General features: G+C 30.2%; 3 protein-coding genes across 8 annotated transcripts; all 3 read left to right on the plus strand.

Annotated features, from left to right (window-relative positions):
• Window positions 1-8,525: 8,525 nt before the first annotated feature.
• On the plus strand, window positions 8,526-9,801 carry LOC111301377 (E3 ubiquitin-protein ligase RDUF2-like). Its single transcript, XM_022896986.2, has one exon. It carries the CDS (start codon window positions 8,605-8,607, stop codon window positions 9,670-9,672), a length of 1,068 nt encoding a protein of 355 aa, XP_022752721.1. The 5' UTR covers window positions 8,526-8,604; the 3' UTR covers window positions 9,673-9,801.
• A 1,834-nt stretch (window positions 9,802-11,635) lies between these two features.
• On the plus strand, window positions 11,636-15,895 carry LOC111301380 (E3 ubiquitin-protein ligase SDIR1-like). Of its 5 annotated transcripts, none has more exons than XM_089744826.1 (10): window positions 11,677-11,855; window positions 11,968-12,018; window positions 12,935-13,094; window positions 13,197-13,251; window positions 13,373-13,425; window positions 13,518-13,746; window positions 13,884-13,998; window positions 14,141-14,189; window positions 14,508-14,633; window positions 15,484-15,895. In XM_089744826.1, the coding sequence occupies exons 3-10, from the start codon at window positions 13,017-13,019 to the stop codon at window positions 15,607-15,609; spliced, it is 831 nt and encodes a 276-aa protein (XP_089600952.1). In that variant the 5' UTR covers window positions 11,677-11,855; window positions 11,968-12,018; window positions 12,935-13,016; the 3' UTR covers window positions 15,610-15,895. The 5 variants fall into 5 exon arrangements, with proteins under 5 accessions (XP_089600951.1, XP_022752727.2, XP_022752728.2 ...); XM_022896990.2 differs by having other exon boundaries at window positions 13,370-13,425; window positions 15,484-15,850; XM_089744825.1 differs by lacking the exon at window positions 11,968-12,018 and having other exon boundaries at window positions 11,636-11,855; window positions 13,370-13,425.
• ZIP2 (ZRT/IRT-like protein 2) lies at window positions 15,484-18,202 on the plus strand. 2 transcript variants are annotated; one of them, XM_022896987.2, is made up of 3 exons: window positions 15,484-15,621; window positions 16,855-17,494; window positions 17,678-18,202. In XM_022896987.2, the coding sequence occupies exons 2-3, from the start codon at window positions 16,891-16,893 to the stop codon at window positions 18,067-18,069; spliced, it is 996 nt and encodes a 331-aa protein (XP_022752722.2). In that variant the 5' UTR covers window positions 15,484-15,621; window positions 16,855-16,890; the 3' UTR covers window positions 18,070-18,202. The 2 variants fall into 2 exon arrangements, with proteins under 2 accessions (XP_022752722.2, XP_089600950.1); XM_089744824.1 differs by lacking the exon at window positions 15,484-15,621 and adding an exon at window positions 16,618-16,758.
• Window positions 18,203-18,914: the final 712 nt, after the last annotated feature.

Below are 18,914 nucleotides of genomic sequence, written 5' to 3' on the forward strand. Positions count from 1 at the left end.
TAGTATGCACTTCGATACTTTAAGTCAATAATATATATTTACAGAAGGTAGAAGGAGAAGAGTAATAAATATTCTACCTACTTAATCTGATCATTTTATCTCATATTCTATAAATAATAACGTGACTGATTGACTTGTATGATATTAAATCTATCGAGATGAGGGTCGAACCGATTGATGTGGCTGTTAAGGTACATCAAGATGCTAGTCCATAAAAGTTCCTGGGTATCCAATTGCAGGTGCAAGAGTTAGCTTAAAACTTAAGTCTGTTGATTGATAAAGATAGTTAACTCATAAAAGGAAAGTGAAAACAAAACCTATTTAGGGAGGAAAAGAAAAATTGGAAGTGTGAGACTTGTTCCATGTGCCCATCATCCATCCACCACCCATCTGCTGCTTTTAATGAAATGGCTTTGGCACGTGGGGGGTACAGTTTAATTTAGATTATCTCTTACACTTATCTGACAAAACCCTAAAACAATACAAATTATAACACGTGTACGGCGCTAATCTCAGCATATATGGCATCATCGGTATCAAGTTTTTTTATAAACCTAATAATTTTACATACAATATAATAATATGATACGAAAATAAATATATATAATTTTAATATAATTATATTTTATGTCTTAATTATATCGATATGATTAAGATATAATATTATTCGTATTATATTTATATCAAATAGTAAAATATACTTAAAACATGGTATTATTTATAATATAAAAAAATTTTAAAAATTATTTTAATTTATTTAAAAAATAAATTAATAATCATATTTATCATATTATTTTAATGTTTAAATAGATCATAAATATTTAATTTTTAAATAATTTTTTATTTAAATACTAATTTAAATGATATTTTTTATTTAAATAAATAGATTAATCGTGTCTAATCATGTTATTCGTATATAATCGTATTCATCGTACCATATCATATCATATTATTTGAATAATTAATCATGTCTAATCTTGTTATTCATATATATAATTGTATTAATTATATTGTATCGTGTTGTATTAGTTGAGTATAAATTAATTTTAAATATATTAATCATGTCGTATCACAAGTAACACGTATAATAAACGTGTCATATTTGTATTTAAGTTATTCATATCAATCATGTATTTTAGTAAAAATTATTCATATCGTATCTAAAATCGTATCTTACACAAAACACGATATGATAATATAAATTATTAAATCTAATTATTTATAAAAACTAATATATTTTAATTATATTGTTTATTTTAATATCATTTTAATTAATAATACTAAGCACTTAAAATTTTTAAATTTTTTAATAAAATAATTTATATTTAATGCACCGTTTTCACAAAACAAAAAATATAATGCATTGATTACATATCCTTTTAATATCATTTTAAGCAATGTACAATGACAACAATTACCATTTACCATAAAAAAAAATCCCAAAGTAAAATCATTTCTTGATCCATGAGAATAAACTAATTATAGGATAAACCATTTGATTAAATATTACTATAATAAAGATGAATATATAGTTTTAGATTTGCAAAATAAATGTATGCATGATATTTATTTTTCTAATATGAAATCATATTTTCAAACTTTATATTAGTAGGTTCAATATTTTCTTGGTCATGACTGATATGTATATATGTTAATTTCACCCTTTAATTAATAAAGTCATTAGCCGAAACTTTTGAATCTTCGCTTCACGCCTTGTTTTCAAAACAATGAGCCCCACTTCAATTCCATTATACCTTTTTTTTTTTTTGCCAAAAAATCATTATACTTGACTCAATCTTTGAATTGTTTTTGATGATTTCAATGCATAAAGTGCTCCGTTTGTTGGCAAAAGAAAGGTGTTTTGTATTTTGCATTTCACAACTTTACCTGTAAACCAATGAAAACTGGTTAGTAAGATTAGAATATTTTATTTATAAAATTTTAATTTTAATTTAATTATCATTAATTTTTTTAATAAGTAATTTGTAAGTCTAATATAAATATTTTTTTAAAAAAATTTATCTATTTTAATTTAAAAATATCCTTATTTATGTCGATGATCGAAATTTAAGTTAAGAGATAAGAACAAAAAAATTAATAAAAAAAGTTTAGAAGTAAAAATAAGAGAGTTAAAAGAATAATTGATCCCTTATAAAGGGAGTGATGAGATATTTATATACATCATTCAAATTAAATGATCAAAATACTTATAATTTAATTATAAATTACTTTTTAATGATAAAAAATAATTATACATTTATAACTCGAAAATACTTTTAAATTTTTAAATTTTATTTTTTAACCAAAAAAAAAAAAAACTGTACTCTTAACCTTTGTTTAGCAATTTGCAAATGAGTAATCTTAAATTTAGGTTGAGACTTAATTGCAATATCATCAACTTGTCCTTGTTATCATCAGCATGATCAAAGACAGAACCGTGAAATATGGGCAAGGTTACGTGTGTGTGAGTTGAACCAAAAAAAATCCAACTCAAATTAATATGCAATTGCTATTGCTAGATGATTGTTCAGCTTTTTCATTTCAAATGGTCCGTTGGCATTGATCATCCAGTTTCTCAAATGGTCTAAACTTTCAGCTTTCTGGTACGTTAGTTACCAAAAAACAAAAAAAAAAACAAAACAAAACTTTGATCCATTTTCTGTTCTCCGGTGTTTGATCCCAATGCCATGCTGTTTTTAGGGTCGGTAATCTAATTTGTCCTCGACGGATTTCGATCCGACCCGATCCGACCATATGGAGTCAATTTTTTTTTTTTAAATTAAAGTTCTAATCAATCAGATCGGATATGATTAAGAAATAATCAGAATCGGATCGAATTCAAGTTTTACGTAAATCCGACCTGACCTAATATTATATAAAACTTTATTTTTAATTAATTATTTGATTTTTTATTTATATATATTTATATAATGATATTTTTAAATATTTATATTTAAAAAATAATATTTTATTAATTTCAAGTCGGATAGAGTTGAATACAGATTATATAATATCTAGTCGAAATCAAGTTCGAGTATGAAAAAATAAAAAAAAATCGAGTAAGATCGAGTTTAGATTTAATAACACATAAAGTCGGGTCGAATTCGGGGTGAGCAAAACCTACTCCGAACTCGACCCGATGGCCAACTCTAACTGTTTTGTTGCCACGTTAGAACATGCAATTTGTCCCAATCCATGTTTCATTACATATATAAGAACTTTGGTTCCATGGCATCGGTGCAATAGAATTTAAGCTTTTTTTTTTTTTTTGGCTTGTTGGCTCTAATTTCTCTAAAATTTCCCTCTAAATTCAAGGGTCATTTTATTTCTAAGGAGGGATGATATATATATATATATATATATATAAGATAAAAATTGATTGTTGGTAAGTAAATTATAGTTGTAACTAGATATAATAATTTCAAATACAACATGATAATATAATACAAAAATAATATAAATAAAAATGTGATTTAAAATTTTAACAAGAATTAAATTTAATAAAATAAAAATATATATTTAATGTTTTTGTGTTAACATAAATTATAATATGTAATTTTTATATAAAATATTATATAAATATATAAATTTTTAATATTTTATATAAAATAAATACGTAAATTATTTATAATTTTGTGATACAATTCATGAAAATTTTCAAGATTTATAATTACCAGCAAGGCTGCAGATAGTGAAACAAATAGGGTAGACCCGACCCAATGTTTTCTCAGACCAAGAAATCAAACATTTAACTGGACCTAGGTCAAGCATCTTGCTTGGTTGGTCAAGCATATGCACGGCCTGGGTCCATTAAATTCAAAGGAAATTTATGACAAAATCAGCCCAAAAAAAACCAAAAAAAGAAAAAAAAATTGCTTTCTTATTACAAGGATATTTTTATGCAGAAAATGACACGAAACAGCACTTTGATTATGTCTCTGCCATTGCTCATTTCACAAGAATATACTTTTGGCCTTTTTCTTTTATTTTTTCTTGTGAAATGTCGAAAGCTACTTTCACTTTGGAAAAAAAGTGAAAGGGGAAAGGAGCGGGTCACAAAAGAAAAAAGCGTCACAATTTTGGAGCGTAACCACTTTACGAAGCTTTGTCCAAGTCAAATTCCCATATGAAAACGCTCCATTTTCCTCCAATATTATGTGGTGATTATAATTAGGCATCAAAATCTTGAAAGTGAACTCGAGTTTAATTCAATCAATTCATATAATTATTTTTAAAATATAATATTTAATAAATTTAAATTTTAATATTTATAATTTATTTTATATCGTATTATAATATTTTATGTATTCAAAAAAATATTTTTTTTAAAATGACTTTTAACATATCATCGTATTATTTTGAGATTAAATTCTAAACCCAAATCACAAGTTAATTGGTTAGCCAAGCTTGAATGTGTGAGCATTAACTTTGATATGGTAAGTAGGTACACGTCTTAAGATCATCACATGTATTGACTAATTCTCAAACTATATTTAAATGGTATTAATTAGTAAGTTCAAATTTTGAGAACAATGAGAAAGAGGGAGACAGGGAAATGGGCTTCAATAATAATTAGCTTAAGACTAATTCAATTTGCAAAGTCAAGAAAATCCGATTAAAAGTAAACTTAAATAAGGTTATTAATAATTAAGTAAGATGAGATGTAAATCAAATTATAAAAAAGTACCCATAAAAAAATTTGATGCCAAAATATGTCACGTGTCCTAAATTATGAGAATCCTTATGACATCAAAGCAATAAATTATGAGTTTTACTTGTATATGGAAAAAATGTCCATTCACAATTTATTAAAAAACAAAAACCCTTAATAATAGCAAACCATTTTTGCATTGAAGGATTTGTGATTTTACTTATATGAAATTTAAAATTTAATTAAATTGATTCATTCAATTGTTTTTAAGATATAACATCAAACAGATCTGATGCTCAAATTTTAATATTTATAATTTTATTTTTGGTTAGGTGATTATGGTCTTTTTTATACTAAAAAATATATAAATTTATGTATTTATTTTACGTAAATAATTGAGTAAAAGCTCAATTAATCCATTTATTTAATAAAAAAATTGTTGACATTTAATTTTTTATGATAAACAAGTGTGACTTAAGTCACATTTTTAAATATTTGTTTAAATTAAGACTATGCTATATGTAGGATTTGATGATTTTAGATTAAAATGTCATCATATATTTATACTTTAATTTCATTTGTAGTGAATTATGATGTACATGACCTTGTAACAAGCAAGATCTTCCAAAAAAAAAGGGGCCTCAAAGTGAAGTCTCAATCATTATTGATATAGGAGTTGCAAACAAAATGTTTGTTAGTGTTACTTTTAAGGCGTGCACTTGCACTAGAACCAAAACTTAGGCACCATTTGCTTTTAAGAAAATGGAAATTGGGAAAAACAAACACCAATGAATGCATATCCAAAATTTTCATCTTTTTATCTGTCACCCAAATCAGACAGAGGTGAAACAACAGTTACCATACCAATATATAAAAAAAAAATATATATATATTATAATACTTTCTTCGACTTGTTTAAAATCATAAATAAATCGAATATAAATAAATTTTGTTATGTTTAGGTGTGTTTATTTAAGGGTCATTTGGAAATATTTTTGTTTCATGGGTTTTTTTTTTTTTTTTTTGAGAATTGAAAACAAAATTATTGAAAGATGATCATCAAAGCTGCCAAAACTTGGGTTAAAAGTTAAAACCCCTACCAATCAGTAAATCATACGCTCAACCACTTCCCATTATGGTCTCTTGTTTTAATATTTTTGCAACAAAAATATAATTTTCAAGTATGTTTTCAATTTCAGTAAAATAAAAATAAAACAAAGTAAAATTTTTAAAAATATAAAATTCATGATAATATCAAACGACTCTTAATTACGAATCTTGAAATATTATTAATGATCGATCGATTATTAAATTTACTAAACCAATATAAACAAACAAAACTAAAATTTATTCGTAAATTATTTGTCGAACTTTCTATTTATTTATTTATTTTCTTTCCCATTTTCTTTGGCCACAGTCGATGTTTGTCTTTTTAAGTCCCAATAAATTTATGCATTCTCTTTAAAAGAGAGTTCTATTCTTGCAATAAAACGTTAGCTTATTGAAATGAGATTAATTTGAATATTGGAATCCTAATAACAAGTATTTTCAAAAACTGGTTTTTCAATACTTTTATTTGATTTATCTAAAAATATTATTGTTTGTTCTCCATTTTGTCCAGGTACTAAATTGGAATAATAAATAAGGTGTAAGCAGGCATCTTTAAAACATTTGACTTAACAATATACCAAAAAAGATTGTTTTAGAGAAATATTATAAATAATTTATATTAAATACATTATCATCATATAAATTCCATAATTATTAATAAATTATATAATATCACCTTATTAATATATTTTTAAAAGATTTATAAAATTTATGCACGAACGATATATCAAATATAAATTCATATGATAAAACAAACAAAAATTTATTTTTATTACGATTTTAAATTTTAATTTTACAGTTATCTGTCTTAAGTTGTCAGATACGATACATTTTATATTGATTTGAATGTTCAAATAATCTATCTACCCTCGAATTTAAAAAAAAAAAATTGATTTTAGAGCTAATGTTTTATTTTTTGTCAATTAACAAATGGAAATAAGCGCATTCCTTGGTCTTGCCATATGGACCGTAGTGAAAATAAGGGAGACTTGTTTTTTTTTTTTTTTTAAACAAAAATTTACTTAATTAAGTTTTGGCCATTAAACTTAATGTTCCTTTGGATTTCATCGCATATTTGATATAATATAATTGAATTCATTGTATTATCGGTTAAATTAAACTATTAATTTCAATGAGAGTAATTTAACATAAAAATTTTTATCAAATATTTTTAATCATAATTATATTAAATTTTTTTACTATTTTTAATTTATCATAATCGTCCAAATGAAATCTTAGGACAAACACATGCCTATTTCTTTCTTTGGAGGTGTGCTTTCGGAGACAACATTGTATGGTCTGTTTATTATCATTGTGGATGGAGTTATGATCATCAAAGAAAATGTCATCATGATCACATTGTGATGCATAAAAAAAAAGTAAAAATTCCAGTTGATGATAATTAAATTAAATCTCAAATGTTATGCCACATTAACTTAATACCATGAACTATTACTCATAATAATATATAAAAATATTACTTCAATTTAATTTATATATTTTTACAAATAATAATAATAATTTATTGCACATGCTCAAAATTTGTAAAAATACACTATAATATTAGGGGTGAGAAAAATTTTGAGAAAATCGATAATCGTAATATTTAATTTAATTAAGATTGAATTATATCAATTTTTTTATTCGGTTTAAATTAAATTCAGATATTAAATATATATGTTCGGTTTGAATCGATTTTTCAATCAAAAAGTGAAAAATTAAAAAAATCGAATCAAATTATATATTTTTATTAATTTTTATTAATTTTTAAAATATTTTAAAATAAAAATAATTATTTTATACCTAATTCTATTTAAATATATTAAAAATTATATTAAAATAATATATAAAAAATAAAAAATTTAAAAATTTATAAAACAAGGTTACAAACTGAACTGATAGAAATTGATTTAGATTAGATCGTATAAAAATTCAATTCAAATTTAGATCGAATTTTAAAATTTCATAATTTTATATATTTTTCAAAAAATTTGAATTAAATTCAGTTCAATTCAAACTGTTATCACCTCTAAATAATATTATATTAAAATTTGATGATAAATTTTAAGAACTTAAATTTATTTAATTGGACTAAAGATGCCAATATTAAAAAAATATTTTTTAAATATTTGAAAATATTAAAAAAATATTTTTTAAATATTTGAGATTATTAAAAAATTAATATTAATCATTAAAATTTAAAATTTAAAATTTTATCAATAAATGACGTATTATTTATGAGTTTGAATAATTTTTAGAGTTATCATTTTAAATTTTGTTCAACAAATTTTATACTTTTATTTAATGTTAATAATTTCAATTTAAGGAATTAGCACATCGATCATGCCGAAATTTAGCATTGAAATAAAATCAGAAGTTACTGTTTGTGGGACCATATTTTACTGGCATTGGACGCGTGTGGGTCCATACTACGCGCCTACACAGAACAAGACACTCTTTGCCTCGTTTACAAGAATCTTCCTAGTTGTACCTGTCATTGCCCACCCACGCACCAACACGTCACACGCGCCTCTCATTTCTCGCCGACTTTGAATTTCAAACTCGGCGTCCCGACAGTTTAACTGTTTCACTGTTTCCAGAATCCAGTCAACCCTAACTTTTAACTTTAACCTTAGCCTCCACTTGACCGGTCAATCTTTAACGCCGTTAATTTTTTTCTCCACTCATAAATCGCCAGTGGCTTGATAATTTTACGGCGTTTAAACTTTAAGGTGGCCTCGTTTCCTTTAAAAGCGAGTGAAGCACATTTCAAACACGAAAATCCTTTGTTCTTTTACTCCTGCTTGCCTTTTTTCTGGATCTGGAATTTTAGCCGGTCAAGCATGTCTTCAACGTCGTCATATTGGTGTTACAGCTGCACCCGTTTGGTTCGTGTCTTGGCTTTAGACAACGGCGCCAACAACACCGTTGCTTGCCCGTACTGCGACGGAGGTTTCATCGAGGAGATCGAAACATCGGATAATCACAACCGTCGGTTCCCTTCTATGTTCATGATCACCAGCAACGATAATAACCGTCAAAATTCGAATCGGACACGAAATCTCGTCTTTCGTCGAAATCGTCGGAGTTCCGTTGACCGGTCAAACATCAATCCAATCATCGTACTCCGTGGCACCACCGACGGCGATAACAACAACAGCGGCTTTGAATTTCTCTATGATGACGGATCTGGGTTGGGTTTAAGGCCCATACCGACTTCGATGTCCGAGTCTCTAATGGGTTTGGGTTTTGATCGGTTATTAGAACAACTTTCCCAGATCGAAATAACCGGACTAGGGCAACCGGAGAACCCGCCCGCTTCGAAATCAGCGATCGAATCAATGCCGACGATTCAAATAGCGACGAGCCATGTTTGTTCAGAAACTTACTGTGCCGTTTGTAAGGAGCCTTTCGAGCTTGGGACGGAAGCTAGGGAGATGCCATGTAAGCATATTTACCATCAAGACTGTATCATCCCATGGCTTTCACTTCGAAACTCGTGTCCCATTTGCCGATATGAAATGCCGTCGGATCGAAACGAGTCAAACGAAAACGTTTCGGACGCGGTGGGGTTGAGTATATGGAGATTACCCGGTGGGGTGTTTGCGGTGGGAAGGTTTCGAGGAGAAAGGGAAGTGCCCTTGGTTTATACGGAGATGGATGGTGGGTTCGGGGAATCGGGCTCGGGTTCTGGTCATGGAGCTCCGAGGAGAGTTTCGTGGGTTGGGGTTAGGAGGGAGAATGGGTTCAGGAGAGTTATTAGAAGTGTGACGTCGTTTTTGAGGGGTTTGAGGTCTCATTCTCATCGTGGAATTGCAGAATCTGGCAGTCTGACCAGAAGTGATTCAACGTCTATGTTTGGTAGGTTTACAAGAAGTAGAAGCAGAAGCTCAAGCTCGGTCTTGGAATGAGATTTTTTTTTTTTTACTTTTTTTGGGTTTTGAATTTATGGAAAATATGTGTTCTTTGATTATCGTAAATAGCATTTTATTAGCAAGAATTCGAAATTTTGATATAGTAGTATTCAAGTTGCAATTTCATCTTGATTTCTCTGTTATTCCGATGCAAGAACAAGGGATGGAACTGACAGAATCTATACAATTTTGGGCTTTTGTTTGATCAAAAACAGAAACCTTTTGGTTTCAGACAGGTTTTGGGGTATTGTTCTATTTTTTTTTTTTACACTTTTCCCCATTTATATATAAAATATATTCACAAATAATTTACACAAAACTTTGATTATTTACACTTTTAACTTTAATGGCTTATACTAGTTCTAGGAAATTAACTTGTTACATGTATCTCTTTCATATGTTAAAAGATGAAAGTCAAAATAGAAGCTTCTATAAACAGTATTTAAAGTTTTATTGTATGAATCAATTAGATTACATTTGAGATTTAAAAAAAAATTGTTTTATTTTTAAATATAAAGTTGCATATGTTGTTTGATTGGAAACTCAATCAAATCTTGTTTGTATAAAAAAATTGTAGAAGATTACTTAATTCTCGAGGTTAGAAAGCAAATAAAGAAAGTAGGAATGCAAGCTGGCAAAATATAAATTCTGAAGTTGCTGATACGGCAAAGTTTTGACAAAATCTTTTATCCAGACAAGGAATTAGTCAAATCCTGCCCGTCAACCCACTTGTCCGCATTACCAAACACCTCATTCCTACAGCATCTGTGGGCTGTGACTGACATTGCAAGGGTAAAGAAAAAAAAAAAAAGATTTTGTCAATGAATTTCCTGAAATGTAAAAGGCTGTATTGACCAACTCTCAAGCCATGTTTCCAAATGAGGCTCACATGGCGACAGCACACAGCTTGGACAAAGAGGAACGGTGGAATTAAATTTGATAATTTTTGTATTTATGTTATATAAAATATTAATAATTTATATATTTATTTTATAACAAATTATATATTATAATTTATATTAATATAAAATATGTAATATATTTTTATAATTTTATTATATTTTAAAATTATATTATTTATATTTATTTTATTTATATTATTTTTATATTATATCATCATATTATATTTAAATTTATTAAATCTACTTAGAAGGAAGAAAATAAAGAAAAAGAGATTCCACCAACCAATACATGGTGGCGAGAAAACTATGCTCTCCGGCCTATCTGGTTATCCATTAATGTTGTGAAACTACTCATTTCCAAACTATACTAATTTATTGATGAGCTGTTAACATCTAATTAATGTCTTAAATGTCGTCAACAATTAACCAACTTATTTATTTATTTATTTAACCAAAATATTGTTTGAATTATTTTTTTTTATTTAAAAGAGTGATTAAAATCACTTAATTAATACAAGTTTGAGGCTTTGATAAACCATTAAAACTGTCATGGAACACTCATGCTTGAATTACTTTTATTTTTTTAAATTATAAATATTAGAAAAATTACAATAAAATATTATATTTATATAAAACTAATTAAATAATTAACTAATAATCTATTAATAAATTAAAATATAATTAAACAATCAAAATTTAAATACAATGATATTGTTTTACATTTCGGGGATATTGATTACTATGACATTTAAAAATTATAATTAGGGTGTTGTTTTTTTAATTTAATTAATATAATAAATTAAATACATATTTTTGAAATAATATTTTAATTATTTTTAATCCGTATAGAAAATATTGCAAGAAAAGAATGAGATATTTGGAAGTTTGGATGATGAATCCTCACACCAGAAATCTGATGTGGACAAATGCCGGATGAACGGCTGTGATTAAGTCATCCACGCTGTAACAAGACGTGGCAGAGATGAGATCCAAAGCAAGGACACGTGTCACTATCAGAGTTCTATCTCTTCACAAAAAAAATTTAGAACCCAAAAAGAAAAAGAAAAAGAAAAAGAAATTGCTACAACAGGCCAGTTTCGGACAAAGAAAGAGAACGCAATTGCAACAGCAAAGAAGAAAAAGAAAAAAAAAAAAAAGGAGCGAGAGAGTGAATTTTCTCGCATTTTCTTTTCTTTATCTTTTTATTTTTTCTCCAATTTCTCATTTTAAGCAATTAAAAGGACGGTCGTTTGATCGATTGATCTTCGTTTTTCTTGTGTAAGTATTGTTTCTTTTCTTTGTCTCTTAGCATTGAATTCTGTTTGTTTGCTGAGAAAACGGAGGAAAACTGACAATTTTCTTTTGTTTTCACCTTGCGATTTCTCATTAGCCAAACCAGACCTCGAAAGTCGACATTTTTTTCGTGAGCAATCTAGGCTACGTGCGTTACTATTATATTTATTTATTTTCTTTCAAATTTTATTCCTTTTTCTTGATTTTCCAGTTGGTTCTGTATTTGGATTTGATTTTTTAATAATGTTCAAATCATTAATAAAGGAAGGAATTTAAATAATAAAGTTTGAATCTTTTGCTTCTGAGAATGTGTGAAGTAATCAGCATAATATAGTATTAACTATGCTTTAGAGGGTGGGTCTTTAAAGACTATTAAATTACTAAAATAATGACAATTGACAAGGTAAATGACATTGCAATTCATAAACAATTAGGCGCTTTGGCTTTTTTTTTTTTTTTTTAAGTTATTTTTATGGAAACTGAGAGATAGAGATATGGTGGTGTTAAGCTTAAACAAATTGTCTATTGGATTTCATAACTAGGTCAAATTTGTTAAGCTTTAACGGCACTGAAAATTTTATGATATTTTTTCTTTTCCCATGTTGAATACCAATTCCTTTTAGGTTGCTTTCTCTTTGGAGTTTGAAGGTGTTTTATAACATTTTTATAGTTATGGTTTGTATTAACAAGATAGAAATCTGTGGTTTTGTAATGATCACTTCAGAGCTTACAGCATTTTGGTAGATGGGTAAATTTTGGAATCATATGTAGAAAAAATGATTTCTATCTTAGCCACAAGCATAAGCATTGGCTCAGAAATTGTCAACATGTGAGTGTAGAATAACATATTTTGATTTTGAATAACCATTAACCAGCCATAGATGGAATTGGTGGATAAGACATTGAGTATGTGAGCGCAAGTGTTTTAGCTTAATAATCAACCTATGTAATCCTTAAATTTTGAGTAAATTTCAATTTAAATAAAGCATGATTTCATGGCTTCTATGCTTTGTGTGATTGAAATGACTTGTAATATTGATTCACATACATTTGAAATATCATAGGATTTGAAGTTTCAAGAGAAGAAGTTGTTTGCATACCATCTACCACCTTATAGACAAGTGAAATTTCTGCATTTTTGCAACAATGAGTTTTGTTTACCGAGGGGCTAGAGGAGATATTGAGAGTGGGTATTCAGGATTTATCCCTGAACGTCCTGCTGTGGTATGTCTGCTTATTCACATCTACACATTTTACCTGTTGGACTGCCTGATTATCTTATACTACATAATGGGACTTGATCTCCCCTTGCTATTTCTTTTTCAGCGTATACATGCTGCTCGACCAGTTAATTCCAATTCACTGGCATTTCTTGTTACAGGTAATGTTTCTAGTTCCTTATGTTTTCTTCCATTGTATCTGTTAACTTTTGTCTTTAATCATTCCTTATTGTATCTTTAACTTGCATTTCTAATCGGTTCTTATCTGTTTGTTTTCAGCAGTTCTTTTGCTGTTCATGATTTTAAACTCTCACCAAATGTCACCAAACTTTCTGGTATGTACTCTCTAAACATTCACTGGGAGCATGGTGATGTATCTATTAACACATGGCAATCATGGAGGTATCCTGTGTGTCTGTGTATGCAGCTTTGGGTAGTAGTGGGTGTCTTTTTAATGGCTACGAGCCTGAGGATGTATGCAACTTGTCAGCAACTTCAAGCTCAGGCCCGAGCTCACGCTGCAGCAGCTAGTGGTTTGCTTGGTCATACCGAGTTGCGTTTGCACTTGCCACCGTCAATTGCCTTTGCTACAAGGGGACGCTTACAAGGACTAAGACTCCAACTTGCACTTCTTGACCGTGAATTTGATGACCTAGGTGCAGTGCTTTTTCAAAATTCACTTATAAGATTCTATGGTTTGGGTTTAACATGCATTGACTGATATGCAAAGAGAGCTTTGGTTGTAACTAGTTTGGTGTTCTGAAGATTAATAATTCCTTTCTTTCTGCTCCAGATTATGAAACCCTGAGAGCATTGGATGCTGATAATACTTCCACAACTCATTCAATGAGTGAGGAAGAGATAAATGCCTTACCTGTGCACAAGTACAAGGTCCCTGGCCCAGAGAGGTACTCATAAATGCTTCTCTTTAGGTAGTAGGGATTTTACTACTTATAGCTTGCTTTGATTGTGAACTAGCATGCAGGGCTTGCTTATTTTTCCTTTGACTGAATTCATAGTTGCATCAATTTTTCTTCTTGTTTTTTACAGTGCTGGATCATCACTGCAGCAGGCATCATCTTCGTCAGTGCCAGTTGAGGTACTTTTAAGTATAATTTTTTCTAATCAATTAGAAAATAATGGTGATTACATACCACACTCAAGCAATTCCTTCCGTGGTTGATCATTCAGTTTTCAAGCAGTAATAAATTTTCATGAAGCTTTAATATGTTTCAAAGAAGGTCTCGGTAACATAACAAGTCATTGAGTACATCTCATATTCAAAGTTGACATAATCGGAGAGGGCATTAAAGTGTTCAATAAAAATTTTTCTGTGTCTGTGCATCTTTCTGAATCATTTCATATGCAATGCTTCATGGATGGCTTTTGTAGTCTTAGTCACAAATAAATATTGCAGCCAAAGCACGATTCTAGGAAGGCTGATGGGAGTATGAAGGCTTCAGAAGATGAACTAACTTGTACTATTTGCTTGGATCAAGTTAACAGGGGGGAGCTTGTTCGGAGCTTGCCATGTTTGCATCAGGTTCTATTTTTACAGTCTGCTCATGTTTTCTGTTGTCATCTAACTATTTTAAAGTGTACTGTTCATCTTATAAAAAAAAAGTTGTACCGTTCGTTTGTCAAAACTGTTGTCTGTTTTCCCCCAATATCTTATATTATCATATCTATGTCAAATGAATTACACTAATTAACATGTCACATCAATAGTGAAACAGTGACTGTTCTAGTGAATTATATAGACTTGACAACAATTTAAGCTAACGCTTTCTTGGACATAGGCTCAAGGTTTTGCAAGCCTCCGATTTGCATATGAACAATGATATATGTTGTTGAACATTGAATGCTAGAAATTTTGTATCATATGCAAATTTTCCATCTCTGAGTAGTGTAACAATTTTAGTGTTTCCTCCGATCTTTCCGTTTATGAATAGTTTTGCATTCATAAACATTGTAAACAGCATATTAGGATCAATTTCGTGCAATTTTTTTTTCATGGGTGTGAATTGAGAAAATATTCTTATGCCTAAATGTTTCATAGTTACATGTGGCTGTGAATTCCTGACTTGTTTAAAGTGTAAATGTCTGTCTTCGTAACTCAAATGGATGACCTTTTATCATTATCATTCTGAAGTCTGCCCTTGACATTTTTTTTTTCCAAATAATTGCCCAAACATATCTGAAATCTTGATGATTCTTGATCCTTTTTCGTGTGCCGGCATCCTTGTGGTTTTATACTTAGTCCTTCATTGAGATGCTTATAGTTAAATCCCAAACCCAAATCTTTCATATAATACCAAGTTGTAAATGGTGGTTATCTTGATCACATTTCTATTATATGATATTTATTATATTAATAACTTCCTTTCCTACAGTTTCATGCTAGCTGTATCGATACATGGTTGCGGCAACAAGGCACCTGTCCTGTATGCAAGTTTAGAATGGGGTCAAGCTGGCGGGAAAACAGGGAGAGTGAATCAGATGATTCAGACATGGTTTAACTTGACTCCCAAGTAATACTCTCTGTATATGCATTAAAGTATGTCCAAGTTTGCAGTTGCATTAAAGTATGCATTAAATAATGTTTTATGCTGTGTCTGTAAATATCCTCTATGATCATTATGTTATTTATCTTTAGGCTTCATGAGAGAAAACGAGGTTTTAGGTTCACCATACTTAGCCCTGTAACTTTAAACTAAAAAATTCCATATGATCTCATCTAATATACTTTGTCTGGGGTCATAAATTCTGGTGGTAGTTGTGGAAGATTAGGACTTCACCACATGTCACATATTATGATGGCATACATTTTTTCTGCACGCCTAATTGGACATGATGAAATGCTTCATTTTTGGTTTGACTCCATCTTTAACTCTAAAACGAAGCAATACGAAAATGCTTTCTTTGAACCATTGGAGGGGTTTGCATTAGCTGCACCACTAGTGTTTGTTTAATCATTCATTAACATCACTTATTATGTCATATAAATTCTTCATCATCTTTCTCATACTATAGAAAAGGATATTTGGGTGATCTTCTTCTCGTAATCTGAAGTGAAGCCTGGAGATTAGGCTGCAAATTGATTATTCCCGAGAAGTGGGTAAATGGTAATAGTTGAGGTAAAAGGAAATTTTGGTGATGCAAATTTTTTAATGTGAAAAAAAAAAAAAAGGAAAAAACCCATTTTGTTTGAACAGGATCAGCTCATTGGAAAAGGGTGGAGTCCTTGTCCTCCAAGTGAAACCTGGCCCAATCCTGTTGTGGTCGTCCTCGACAGATTGGTCTGAACGACAACAAACAGGAATTAACAAATTTTACCGTCTGTAGTACAACTATACCATAGTACAGATTGGTCTGAACGAGAAGTGGGTAAATGGTAATAGTTGAGGTAAAAGGAAATTTTGGTGATGCAAATTTTTGTGAAAAAAAAAAAAGAAGGAAAAAACCCATTTTGTTTGAACAGGATCAGCTCATTGGAAAAGGGTGGAGTCCTTGTCCTCCAAGTGAAACCTGGCCCAATCCTGTTGTGGTCGTCCTCGACAGATTGGTCTGAACGACAACAAACAGGAATTAACAAATTTTACCGTCTGTAGTACAACTATACCATAGTACAAACTATAAAAAGTCAAAGCTGTACTGCAAATTAAGAAGTGGCGAGCAAATCTAGTTTTTTTTTTTTTTTTTCATTTTTTTATATAAATTTCTTTTTTCCACGCTTATATCATAACTAACGTTCACCAATCCAGGAAAAAAGGGGAAGAAATATCCATCAACTCTTATCTATGGCTATAATTTCTTCCTTGGGAAAACTGAAGTCAACTTCCCTGATTGTTTTTCTCCTTCTCTTACAATTCTCTAAAACCAAAGGTCATGGAGGGGACGAGGGTGGCGGTGACCATGCAAACTTGCATGATAAGGGCTTAATCTTGGTGAAAGTATGGTGCTTGATCATTCTTCTAGTGAGCACTTTTGCAGGTGGCGTCTCCCCCTACTTTTATCGATGGAACGAAAATTTTATCCTTTTAGGCACACAGTTTGCCGGTGGGGTTTTTCTGGCCACCTCTTTGATTCATTTCTTGAGCGATTCTAATGGAACTTTCGGTGATCTCACGACCAACACCTACCCTTTTGCATTCATGCTGGCATCGGCGGGCTTTCTACTCACCATGCTTGGTGATTGCATAGTCACCTATGTTACATCAAATGGTGAAAGAGAAAGAGTGCAAGTGGAAGAAGGCAGAACTGGTAATGAGCATCATTCTAAAGATATAGGAATGGATGCCAATCCAGTTTTCTTGAGAACAACGTCTTTTGGGGATACCTTACTTCTTATTCTCGCCCTGTGTTTTCATTCAGTTTTTGAGGGCATTGCCGTTGGTGTTTCAGGTAAGTTTCTAGAGCTTTCATTCAACAAGCTATGCATAAACAGTTATATGAGATGAATCCGAGTTGAAAATTGCACAAACTTAATTAACTTGCTTTCAAGTTTCAGCCCTAAGATTTAAAACCCATTAGTGATAAGTCTGTTCAGAAATATGTTCCTTGCTGAAATAAATTATTTGTTTTCAGATACCAAGGCAGATGCATGGAGGAATCTTTGGACAATTTCGCTGCACAAAATTTTTGCGGCCATTGCGATGGGCATTGCACTTCTCAGAATGCTACCGAAGAGGCCATTTCTGTTAACCTGTGCTTACTCTTTTGCCTTTGCTATTTCTAGCCCCATTGGTGTAGGGATCGGGATTGCCATTGATGCTACAACTCAAGGAAAAGTAGCTGACTGGATGTACGCAATCTCAATGGGACTTGCTTGTGGAGTTTTCATTTATGTTGCCGTCAATCATCTTATTGCCAAGGGCTTCAAACCACAAGCTCAATGTTACTTTGACACTCCGTTCTTCAAGTTTCTTGCTGTGCTTCTTGGAGTAGCAGTTATATCAGTTGTTATGATCTGGGACTAATATTGTAACTGTTTACTTACAAATTTGTATGTTTCTTCAATTCTCTATATACTAATTACATGAATTTCAGAGTTTGTAAAACACCACCTTTATTTTGTTATCATCACATCATTAATGAAAAAAACTTGTGCAAGTGTCAATTGTCTCGACATATTTGGCCAGCTTGTTCATCAACAAGCTGATACACAATGAATGCAACATCAAATATCAAATACTACCAGATAATTAATTGCAAGAACATAAAATTATACATTAAAATTACTCTATTAATCACAAATAAAATCTGATAAATGAACTATTTTCACAAAACCCTTTTAGCCATATACTCTGGCTAAATCTGGTTTATCTTTAACTTGATGATTAAGCTTGGGTGATTTGCTTAGTTATTTACGGTTAGAACTTTCCAATCATTTCTATTCTTGCTTAAAAGGGAGGTGGGTCAAAAGTCCTTCACTTCCCACTAGCTTTGCGACTCCCCAGAGTTCTGTTTGGTTGAGAGAGCTGCCATCACCAACCAAATGTGCATGCCTCAGTGAATCTTTCATGAAAATGATCATCATCAAGAACGTAAATGATTGGCAAGCTGTGGGAAGATGGTAGCTAGTAACTTTTTTGATTTGTCTTCATCACCAAGATATAACGGTTAGAGTAGACCTCGAAAAATATCTAGCTGTATCATAATAACAGATGGCATATGTGGAAATATATTCTCATGATCATAAATATTAGGTCAAAAGATACAATATTCATATGCACATGGGTTGGGATGTTTTTTTCACAGTTTTCTTCAGTGGTAATACGTATGAAGTAAAATGATTTTCTATGAATATGTCTTTCAAAGGTTC

This window comes from Durio zibethinus, chromosome 15 (assembly GCF_047325235.1).
Source record: "Durio zibethinus cultivar Kanyao isolate XHJ-2024 chromosome 15, ASM4732523v1, whole genome shotgun sequence".
In the NCBI taxonomy this organism is placed as follows: domain Eukaryota; kingdom Viridiplantae; phylum Streptophyta; class Magnoliopsida; order Malvales; family Malvaceae; genus Durio; species Durio zibethinus.